Below are 12,417 nucleotides of genomic sequence, written 5' to 3' on the forward strand. Positions count from 1 at the left end.
AAATACTCGTTGTTGTTCAGATCTCTTCATGGTCATGTCTCCCCCAGTCTTAGGATCTTCACCAACCTAATAACCCTCTGAGCAACATACAAAATGCTGGAGGAACTCAGCAGGTCAGACAGCATCTATGGAGGGAATACACAGTCGATGTTTCAGGCCCTGTCCTAATGAAGGGTCCCTGCACAAAATATGTATGGTTTATTCCCCTCCATAGTTGCAGCCTGACCTGCTGAGCTCCTCTAGCATTTTGTGTGTGTAGTTCAAGATTTCCAGCATCTGCAGAATCTCTCGTGTTTATGATAATAAACACAGCGCGGTGGTGCAGCGGTTAGCATAATGCCAGTGATCAGGGTTCAATTTCGATGTAAATGTGACAAATAAAGCTAATCTTCCCTCTAATTCCACATCCTTGCAGGGCCCACATCTAATCACCTCCTTCCTCCTTCAAAGCTAACTCTGTCACTAGGCCTTTGATATTCTGCCCTCATTTCTCCTTGGTTTCACTCTGTTTTGATAGTACTCCTCAGAAGGATCTTGGAACACTTTGTGAAGTTAATGGTGCTCTATAAAAGCAAGCTGTTGCTGTTTTGCTTTTAAGCGCTGCCCAATTTGTGCACTGCACACCGTGTACTAAAACATACAGATTGTCATTTTGTTAGCTTTCTGTAATAGCAGCTGTGGAAATGTACATCTTCCTGTCACTTATACGAGCAAGTTCTTATTAGGTGCAATATACGAGGACCCCCTACTTCAGGCACAATGCAAATTTACATCCTAAACCTGTTTTTGATTTGAAACCAACCTCTGTTGCTGCTTGAGAGTCCGTCCTACACTTGGGCATAAATCACAGTGCTGGCTTTATATCCTAATAATAAGTTGTCACAGCCACCTCGATTGGAAGATAAATGCACACTGGTGAGAAACATGGTTTCCTGGAAAGCCTTAAATACAAGAGATTCTGTAGATGCTGGAAATGCAGAGTGGTACACACACAAAACACTGGAGGAACTGAGCAGGTCAGGCAGCATTTATCGAAAGGAACAAGCAGATGATGCTTTGGGCCGAGACCCTTCTTCAGAACTGGAAAGGAAGGGAGAAGAATACAGAACAAGATGGTAGGGAGAAGAAGGAGTACAAGCAGGCAGATGAGTGAGGCCAGGTGAGGGGGACGGGGGGTATCAAGTGAGGAGCTGGGAGGGGATAGGTAGAAGATGCGAAGGACTGAAGAGGAAGGAATCTGATTGGGGAGGAGAGGGACCAGAAAAGTCCACTTGCTGAGGTAGGGCAGCAACTGGAACACTGAGAATGCAGGTTGACAATCACGGTCTAAGAAGTGATAACAAGCTGTTTCTGGGCACCTCCCCGGGAGGGATGTGAAACCAGGTGAACATTGAAGAGATGCATCGATGAAATAAAAATGGAAGGCTATGTGGGAGGTAAGAATAATCTTAGAGTAGGTTAAAGGGTTGGCACAACATCATGGGCCAAAGGGCCTGTAGTGTACTGAGATGTTCTATGTTCTGTGAAGAGATTTAGCTTGACTATCATGCCTTTATGGTCAAAGAGTTTGTTCTCTTCCAGGAAGTGCACAAACATGGTCTAAACATGTTTGATCCCTCAAAATTACCACACAAGTTGAGAGCTTGTGAAGGAGGCAAGTGTTATGTTGACTTCATTAGTCTGGGGACTGAATTCAAGAGCTGCGATGTAATGTTACAGCTGTATAAACCTCTGGTTAGACCATACTTATAATGTTGTGTTTAGTTCTGGTTGCCTCGTTATAGGAAGGATGTGGAAGCTTTAGAGAGGGTGCAGAGGAGATTTACCTGGACTTGAGGACATATCTTTTGAAGATAGGATGGACAAGCTAGGGCTTTGCTTTTTGAAGCGAAGGAAGATGAGAAGTAACTGATGTAGGTGTGCAAGAGTAGATTAAAGGGTCAGCACAACATTGTGGGCTGAAGGGCCTGCACTCTGCTGCAGTGTTCTATGTTCTATGGCCACAAAGCTAGGTCAGGTACAGAATAAAGTGCAGCAGCTGAAGAGAATGTACAGTTCAGACAGGCCTGAACAAGATGCAAGAACATATCAAGGTAGATTGTGAGGTGACTGTAAAGTTAAGAGAGCAGACAAGAATAAGGACTGGAAGGTTTAACACTACATTAGTAATCGATTCTAAAGCATTCTGTCTCACAACTCTCCGACTCAAAGCATGGGCATGAGCACATCGACAGGTTGCTGCAGGGCAGTCCAGGAATCAAGGATCAGCTTTATTCTCTATGTACACATAGTAGATATATTAGGAATTTGCAACGGTGTGTTGGCATGACAGTCAACAAAAAACAACACTCAATAATTATAAAGATAAAGAATTATATAAAAAATAAGCTTAATAGGAGGTATTAAAATGGGGGGTGGACAGATGGAGGTGGATGTGAGGGGTGTTGCTGTTGAATCTGGATCTGTTGCTCAGTTCTCTGCTAGATTAGGTAAACCTCTGAGAGAAATATTTATATTGAAGTTATATTTAAAGTGGAGATTGAGAGGCTCTTGATTAGCCAGGGTGAAGAAGATTACAGGGAGAAGGCGGGAGAATGGAGGTGAGAGGGAAATATATCAGCCATGATTGAATGGCAGAGCAGATCAATGCTAATTCTGATCCTGCGTCTTATGAAAGGGAGAATGTTTGTACCACTGCAGCCAGGGTCTAAATGGGATTGTATTCTTTTGCAGGCAGAACGCATATAGGGTCAGAACAAGACAAAACAGTGGCACTGTGTGTCACGCAGCAAGTTTCGGCATTCAGCAGTCCGAAAGCTGCAGGGATCCCTGTTTCTTTAGGAGAAGGAAATAGATCTTATTTGGATGCAGGGTAAGGGAGAAAGCAATAGCTAAGCTGGCAAGTGACAGATGACCGGCATCCTGCTGTTTGCTGTCTGTGTCTATGATGGCGTCATCTTCTCTCAACAATCCATCCTGACATGGTGAGCTGTGAGTGAACTGATAACATCAAGTTCAATAATGTCGCATTGAATCTTGTATGTACAGGAGGCACACAAACAAAAGCAGAACAAAATCACCATACAAACACTCTCCAGCCAGCCATGATCTTGGAACTTCCTTTCAATATGTATTCATTGTATCTCTCCATTTTGCAGACAGCTCTGGACAGGATTTATTAAGAATCCAATCATTGAAAAATGATTGAATTCTTAACATATGATACAAAAATCTTCGATAATAGGATCAAGGATGAACTTTACTTACATGTATTAGGAATTTGCTGTGGTGTGTTGGTGTGGCATGCAGTAAAAATAGCAACATTCAACAATCATAAAGAATAAAGAATTACTTATCTAGAATTTTATATATACACACAAACATATATATCGGGAGAGAGAGAATATGTTATATATTAGAGTTTTATATGTAAATAAAATTAGAAAAACAGATATGGGATAAAATATGTGTAAATACCAGCATTTATTTACAATGTAACATTGTGTTATAAAAGTATAAAAAGTAGTTTGAAGCGCTTATAGTACAGTGCAGTGATGGAGGTAATAGATAAAAGAGGTGGAGGGGGTTGGTAACAAGAATGGTTGATCAGATTAACTGCCTGGGGAAGAAACTTTTAAGATGGTGCTTTCTAGAAGGGAGCTTCTGGAAAAGGCAATTTGCTGGATGGGTAGTATCTGCCATTCTTCTTGCCCGTTACTTTGTTCTGGACAAATGCAGGTCAAGCTACAAGGAAGAATGCAGCTAATGACCTTTTTGCTGACCAATAGTTTGCTGTAGCTTTTGTACATTGTGATAGGATGCTGCACCTTTCTTGATTTCTCAGTTCTGTGGCTATCTGGAGAAGAAGAATTCCAGAGTTGTATACTTTGATGATAAATGAACCTTGGAGCCAAACCAGACGGTAATGGCTGATGTAAGGATGCTCCATATGATTGCAATGTAGAATTGTACCAGTAATTTCTGGTGTTGGGTGGTGAGGATATATCTCTACCAAGGGAGGTGTAAGGCGCTCCTTCCCTCCACTAGCCTGCAGGTAAAGCACTTGCTTAGCCCACCCCACCCCCTGGATCAGGATCACGTGAAGCTATGGGAGCAGATGGTGGATGGTCGTACGAGCAGATGGCCATGTCACAAGTCCTGCTTATGCGACAACTAACATCAGGCACACAATCTCCGAAGAGTATTGATAAAGGCTGGGGTCACCCATCTTGTAAATACACTGCCCAGAAGAAGGCAATTTACTAAGAACAATCACGGTCATGGAAAGACCATGATCACCCATTCCATATGACACAGGATATAACAAATGAACAATGTTCTGGGGAAGGTGGAATTTCATCAACTGCAAAAACTATTACCAATTAATGTCTTATACTAACAAGAATAATATATTCTTAATATTCATAAATAGACTATATAAACAACGCCCCAAATTCTTCACAGGGATGTCTTCAAACAATATCTGATAGGTGTCAGATCAGGAAGCTAGGGTTGAAGTTGAGAAAGATGGGCTTAATGGTTTTCCACTGTCACATGTACCCAGAAACAGTCAAAAGCTTTTGCTCTGGTCTTCCACCAGACAGATCATTCCAAGTATAAGTGTAGGAGAGGATGGTAATTAATGGTGGGGAATCATGAATTCTTGGCTCAGTAGCACAACAGAGTGAGATGGGAGGATGAGCATGTAGTGGTGAGATAAAGTGGCCCTACAAGGTTGATACCAGATGAAAAAGTATGTAACAAGTTCAAAAACTGTAGGCCAAAGTGAATGATAATAAACTCATGCCTGGTTCCTGCCATAGCAATGGCTTTCATAAAACTTCAGGACAGAAGCTTGCCATTGGTCATGTAAGGCAAAAACCCACACGGTCATGGGGGAAATATTCAATCTCCTTCCAGACAGTGGTGGATTTGAATGCAGATCACTGGCACCATAATGTGGTGGTGGCATCCGTCGGTCTCGAGAGACCATGGATCTGCGCCTGGAGTTTCCAGGGCGCAGGCCTGGGCAGGGTTGTATGGGAGACCAGCAGTTGCCCAAGCTGCAGGCCTTCCCCTCTCCACACCATCGATGTTGTCCAAGGGAAGGGCACTAGGACCCATGCAGCTTGGCACCTGTGACGTTGCAGAGCAATGTGTTGTTAAGTGCCTTGCTCAAGGACACAAACAAGTTGCCTCAGCTGAGGCTCGAACCAGTGACCTTCAGGTTACTAGTCTGATGCCTTGCCCACTAGACCACGCGCCAACACGGCACTATAATAGTGTTGCACTAATTGCTGTACTACTGTGGATATAAAGAAAGGATCGGTTTAGTTAGGTGCCATTAATTTAGTTAGCTCTGCATGACATCTTGTTCTTGAGCGAGGTCAGAGGAGAATAGCTAGACTGGTTCAAGCTGACAGGAAGTCGGCAGTAACTCAAATATTCATGCATTACGACAGCATGCATAGTGTGTGAGACGGGAAGGGTGGGAGGGTACATGAAGGTAGTTGAGAGAAGAGGCGGGCAGTTGAGAGGCAATGTGGAGAGGGGTAAAGAAAGGAGAGAAGGTAGGAGAGTCAGAAGGGCTGAGAAAGAAAGTTAAAGTTGGATAGCGAAAGAGAAAGGATGGATAAGGGGAGAGTGGGAATAATGGACAGGGAGAAGAGGACTTAATACAGGGTGAGAGGACAGAGAAAAGTGTTTGCCTTGTAATTAACTTGCCTTTCCAGAGAATTCAAGTGGTATGAAGACCCCATTTAGAAACATACTGAGTTTACTTCGAATAATCTACACTTTACTTCTTATTACATGAAAAACTCGTCACCACACAGTAGGAGTACAATCACTTGAGTTGAATAGGATGTTCTCCTAAAGGATTGTCTATTGGTGGGTCTGTAGAGGCTGATCCAGGATCCACATATCCTGGTGCAGTGTGGGCAGGAGAACGTGGGGGCTGTAGTTAGCGGTTGGGTTTAGTTAATTGTTCAGTCACTCCTTTTGCAATAACCAATAGTTCTCTGTGGCACAGCGCTGGTTGTTGTCATGTAGCACAGCTCCCTCTTGAACAGATTTCTTCCAGGTGTACCTATTGAGTGCTACGTCTTCCAGTTTTTTGGATGCGATGTTGAATTTCTTCCTTCTGATTTTAATGCTGTCTTTGAAGGGTTTCTTCTGCCACCAGAGGCTCACTGACTTTCCTTCAACTGGGAGTGTGATCTGTTTGTAGAGATGTGAGTTGGGCATCTGGATGACTTGACCTATCCATCAGAGTTGGTATTATTTTATTGTACAGGAGATGCTGTTCATGTTGGCCTCTTCCATTACACTGGTGTTTGTGCACCTGTCCTTTCCATAAGATCATAAGACCAGAAGTTATAGGAGCAGAATTAGGCCATTTGGCCTATCAAGTCTGCTCTGCCATTTCATCATGACTGATCCATTTTTCCTCTCAGCCCCAGTCTCCTGCCTTCTCCCTGTTCCCCTTCATGTCAGATAGACTTCTGACTAATCAAGAGCCTTAAATATACATAACGACTTAGCTTCCAAAGCTGCCTGTGACAATGAATTCCACAGATTTACCACTCTCTGGATAAAGAAATTCCTCCTTATTTCCATTCTAAAAGAATTCCTCTCTATTGTGGTTCTTTCAGTTGATCCAAAAAATCTTTCATGAGGGCCTTTACCACAAAGACACCAATGATGGCAATGTTGCACAGACATGATATCAAATGACAATTTGGTTTGCCTCAAGGTAAGGTATGTGATTTACAAGGATGTTGCCTGGATTGGGGAGCATGCCTTATGAGAATAGGGTTGAGTGAACTCGGCCTTGTCTCCTTGGAGCAACGGAGGATGAGAGGTGACCTGATAGAGGTGTATAAGATGATGAGAGGTATTGATCGTGTGGATAGTCAGAGGCTTTTCCCCAGGGCTGAAATGGCTAGTACGAGAAGGCATAGTTTTAAAGTGCTTGGAATTAGGTACAGAGGAGATGTCAGGGGTAAGTTTTTTTATGCTGAGAGTGGTGAGTGTGTGAAATGGACTGCCGGTGGCGGTGGTGGAGGTGGAAACGATAGGGTCTTTTAAGAGACTCCTGGATGGCTACATGGAGCTTAGAAAAATAGAGGGCTATGTGTAAAGCCTAGATAGGGACGTGTTTGGCACAGCTTTGTGGGCTGAAGGGCCTGTATTGTGCTGTAGATTTTCTGTGTTCCTATGTGCCTTGTGAGGACTATTCCTGAACCAAAGGTGTTTACTCTGAGAATTCAGTTTCAAAATATCATTCAAAGAACAAAGATTAGGTTTATCGATTGACAATTTGCGATAGAAAACAATAAATTATCTCCAGCTTACAACTCTTACAAGCTAAAGGAATGTACCAATGATTTGCAGACAAATGAGTTGTCCATTGCAGAAACCACAGTTTGAGGAATGATTTCTACTTCTTCTTCTTGTCACCCCATCTTCTGTTATTCTTCTTCTCATTCCTAACAATCCCCAATACTTTCTAACATTTATACTGTTTTGCTACCAGTCGACATTATTTATATGCGATGTTTTTTCAGATACCTTTGCCAGGACAAAGTAATTCACACAGATGGTCTAAAAGCTTCTGGAGACAGGGATCCCAAACACCCAAAATTAACATTGTGAGGGCTGACTCTGATTACACAAATATCCCAATCATTGATTGATCGTACCTGTAACCATGTTTGATATGCTCAGTGACATCATGAGTCTGGTCTGCAAACTTCCTGGAATTAAATAACTCAGTAAGTCCCCTGCTGTAGACCGACCTGTGCTCTATAGATTGTGCTGTTCGCTTGCGAAGTAGTCCTTTTAGATCCAGATTGATTATTGCTTGCAATTTACATTAAGCACTGGGGACCATGCCTTGTTTCCAACAAAAAGCTGAGCAAAGAATATTGGTTAGAAGTTTAACTTTGTCACAAATAACTCTGACCCTTTGGAAAGATCATGTTGCTGTGCTAGGTTGGCAGTAAACCTATTGGGTACTGGTTAGTGAATATCCATCACAACTCCAAAAGATTTCAATTCCATTTTATGTAAAAACAGCAAATGGAAATCCTTTCTTAATATCCAAACACGTAAGAATGGCTTGCCAATCATTCTTATATGCCAGGGCAAAAAAAATATTTTTTCTCAACAGTTTTCTTAAGAAAATTTATAGATCCTTTCTTGGATTGTTTCCAGAAAACAAAATTGGCAAACAGGCTCCATACCAGCCTCAAGATGGCTGCAAACCAAGATCCCACAAGAAATGCCAACAATTACTTTCCTAAACGGTATGATTTGCATCCTGAATATTTTCCTGGGTAATTTCCAAAGAGAAATGAATGGATAGATCCAAGCAATGATTTCTGTAATCACGGAAAGATAACTAGATGCCAACCTTCATTGCTGGAGGGAATCTTGGATCTTCACCTAATTTTAAAGATACAGTATTCAGAAGACATCATGTTTCAACAATTTAATAAACTATTGCCGTATTCTATAAAGTGGTTGCTGTTCTAATTGAGCCACATCAAGAGTTGATAGAGAGTGAATGAACAAAACTTATTGTTATTTCATTTGAGGTGTTTCTTTAAACAGAGCACACCATAAATTATTCTTTTACTGATTTTCTCCCCATGAAAACTGAGTACCAGTGGCCTCGCAAACCACCTGGGCTAATAAATCACTGCTTTGATGAGGAGGGGTCACAAGTCCTGATATCTCCAGGCATCAGTGGCCCGACATCGCAGAAGAAGTAAGCACTGCAATTAGATTTTCTGTCATTTAACGAGATCTGTTGCATTCATCAACATGACATGTATGCAGAAGCAAAGAATACAAGAGCTAATTTCTCCACAGTTTTCAACATGGTCTCTCATTTTGTGTCTTAACAAGGGAGGGAAAATGAGACAGCTGAGTAAATGAGAGGCAGACAGGGTGAGATACAAAGAGAGCATCAGAAAAATATTGAGAGCGGCAGAGGGACATAGAGAAACAGAAAAATTGGCGGAGCCATCGAGATACAAAGAGAGATATTGAGAGGGGAAAAGAAAGAGAGATAGACAATTACATATAAAGAGAAAATGAAAGAAATAGAGAGGTAGGGAATACGGATAGAGAGTGGGAAATAAAGACAGAGGCAGATAGAAAGCAAGATCGACAGAAATAAATACAAAGAGGGAATGTGAAGGGATAATACAAAGAAAAGTAAAAATATTTTCAGAGAAAAGGAGAGAGGGAGGGAGAGGGAGGGAGAGGGAGGTATGGAAAGTCAAACAGAACTATCTAGTTCCCAGCAGACTTTTCAGCTGACAATCCCACTAATTAAGTCGTTTTTAAAAACTCTGTTGAGGATGAGATTGAGGAGGCCACAGATAGCTTGCAAATACATGTTACTAGTCAGCGTCAGGTGGAAGGTACTCACTATGTGAAGCTGAAGGAAGTCGCCCAGACCAGGAGCACTGTCCACTCGCACCAAGATGGCATCCTTCACTGACGTGCTGAATCCAACAGCCAAGCGGTCTGTCCTAGTGCTGGGCCGGTCGTTAGCTGGCCAAGTGTAGGTTATGAGCCCTCCTCCACGGCCGAATATGTACGTCGTACCAGCTGCAAAGAAAAATTCAACACCGTCAGCGTGATGTCTCACTGAGAGATAGGTAAACATTTTACAGAAGTGAAATGATCCGTCTCAATCCTTTCACAACCAGGGCCCCTTTCTTCCTCTCACCACAATGTCTATGGGTGCACAGTGGAGAGTATTCTAACTGGCTGCGTTGCAGAATGGTATGAAAACACCAATACGCAGGAAAGGAAAAGTCTAGGGAAAGAGCTGGATATGGCCCAGTTCATCCCAGGCAAAGCCCTCCCCACTATTGAGCACACGTGCATAGAATAATGCCACAAGAAAGCAGCGTCCATCATCCAGGCCACGATCTCTTCTCTCTACTAACATCGGGTAGGAGACGTGGGTCCCACACTACCAGGTTCAGGAACCTCAACCTGCAGGATGCTGAACTGGTGTGGATAACTTCACTCATCACAACTCTGAAATGATTCCACAACCTACAGACTCACTTTCAAGGACTCTACAACTCACGCTCTCAGTATTATTATTTTTTTATTTGAACAGTTTCTCTTCTTTTACACATTGGGCTGTTTTTAGTCATTGCTTATGTATAGTTTTTCATGAACCCCATTACATTTCTTTAAATGTGTACAAGAAACAAAAGAATCTCAAGGTAGTATATGGTAACTTATAAATGCTTTGATAGTAGATTAACTTTGACTTTGACATGCTGTGATTTCTGTCTCAAAGATTATCCCATGCCTTGGGGCCACCCATAGCTCAGGTCTCAATCAGTGGAAATATCCCCAGGTTACTCAAGAGACCATAGGAGCTGGAATCTCGAGCCACACACAAAATACTAGAGGTGCTCAGCAGCATTTTTGAGGGAGGGGGACAACTGATGTTTTGGATGCAGTGAAGGGTCTCAGCCTGTAACTCCACTGATGTGGCTTGTCCTGCTAAATTTCCTCCCATGACTTGTACTGTGAGGAGCCCTCCACCAGCTCTGCCCCTGGGCTCACAAACTACCCTGCTATTATTTACATGGGGATTAATTAGTTAACTCATTTATTGGATTTCTACAATGAGATAAAATCTTAAGGCCGTCTTTCACTGAGTGCAGAACTGCAGGACTGTTATGCACAGGTAGATGGAGCAATTATAAAACTGAACGCCTCACATCGACTTTGTTCTCTCTCCGTGAACCTAACACTGACACAAGAACACTGCACTCTCTCTGCACGCTCACAGCCAGCACCCCATCTCATTGCAAACACATCCACAATATGGCAATTTACATTAACTCAGAGCAGACAGACTGAAGGACAGATGCTGCCTTTCACCGGGGAAATAGGGCCAGCTGTCCTAGCTACACTCCGCTTTAACAGAAGGCAACAGAAAATAAACATGGGACCTTTAGCCTCCAGCGTTATGGCAACTCTTTTGTGCTCGGGAAAACATTACCTTAATTTTAACTGGGTCAGCAGAAGCAGTGACAACACCTGTAACAGCTCGCATTAATAATAGATTTTATTAGCTCGATTTGTCACATGTACATCGAAAGATCAAAATACACAGTGAAACGCATCATTTTGTGTCAACGGCGAACACAATCCGAGGATTGTGCTGGGTGGTGGGGGGGGGGGGGGTTGCAGCTCACAAGAGCTGCCACATTATTTCTGGTGCCACAACTAACCTTAGCCCTAACCATACGTCTTTGGTCTGTGGGAGGAAACTGGAGCACCCAGAGAAAACCCACGCAGTCATGGGGAGAACGTACAAACTCCTTACAGACATCCGAGGGAAAGAGACCCCAATCAGTGATTGCTGGCTCTATAACGTGATTGTGGATATAGAATAAAGTGTAACAGCTGCAGAGGAAGTCAAAGTCAGAGTAAAATTTACTACAAAAGTGCATATATGTTACCATGTGCTACCTTGAAAGGTACTTCACAAATGGAAAGTTGACATGGAACTTTTTGAAGGACTGTTGGGTAGACTCTGGCTTTACGTCGGTAAAGCAGCCAGCATGATTAAAGACCACAGCCACCCTGAACATTCTCTCTTCTCCCCTCTCCCACTGGGCAGAAGATACAAAAGCCTGAAAGCATGTAACGCCAGGATCAAGGACAGCTTCTGTTATCAGACTATTGAACGGTTTCCCAGTGCAATAAAATGGACTCTTGACCTCATAATTTGCCTCCTTATGGCCTTGCACCTTATTGCGTACTTGATCCGCACTTCCACACATTGGTTCTTTGTCAGTTTCGGTTTATGTACGGCTTTCCCTATATTCTATTTATTTCTTGACTTTTCTGTAAATGTATGCAAGAAAATTACTCTCAGGGTAGCACATGGTAACATATATGTACTTTCGTAGAAAATTTTACTCTGACTTTCTCTGAAAATGTTACACTTTTTTCTATATTCTTTTTTTACTTTGTATTACTTTAAAGCACAGAATAATCTGATCTGTATGAACAGTACACAAGACAAATTTCTCAGCGTATCTCAGTACATGCAACAATAATAAGCCAATTCTAATACCCATTTCAGAGAGGAAGCTTAAAGGAGAGAGAGTTTTAGGGAGGCAGAGAACGTTAACAAGGAAATGCCAGAGAAGGCCTTGGTTCCTAAATGATATTGGTGATCATTCAGTTCAATTAGACAACAAGCAATGTCAGAATTGGTAAAAAAAAAACACCTCACACGGTTTTAGAAGTGAAAATTAAAGTAACAGGGTTTGGTTTTCATCCAACAGTTACGTCTTATCATCTTACTCACTTTTTCTTGTGATTGCAAGACGCTGTTGGACATTGTTAATGTGGAATGCT

General features: G+C 42.3%; 1 protein-coding gene across 1 annotated transcript in view; it reads right to left on the bottom strand.

The window, feature by feature from the left end:
- The window catches only part of LOC132404104 (neurexin-3-like), a 2,171,528-nt gene that overhangs the window by 413,202 nt on the left and 1,745,909 nt on the right, over window positions 1-12,417 (bottom strand). The window contains exon 16 of the mRNA XM_059988144.1: window positions 9,443-9,624. Within this exon, the coding sequence (XP_059844127.1) occupies window positions 9,443-9,624 (182 nt within the window). The remainder of the gene's footprint in view (window positions 1-9,442; window positions 9,625-12,417) is intronic.

The sequence above is a fragment of the Hypanus sabinus genome, chromosome 2, assembly GCF_030144855.1.
Source record: "Hypanus sabinus isolate sHypSab1 chromosome 2, sHypSab1.hap1, whole genome shotgun sequence".
Classification (NCBI taxonomy): Eukaryota; Metazoa; Chordata; class Chondrichthyes; order Myliobatiformes; family Dasyatidae; genus Hypanus; species Hypanus sabinus.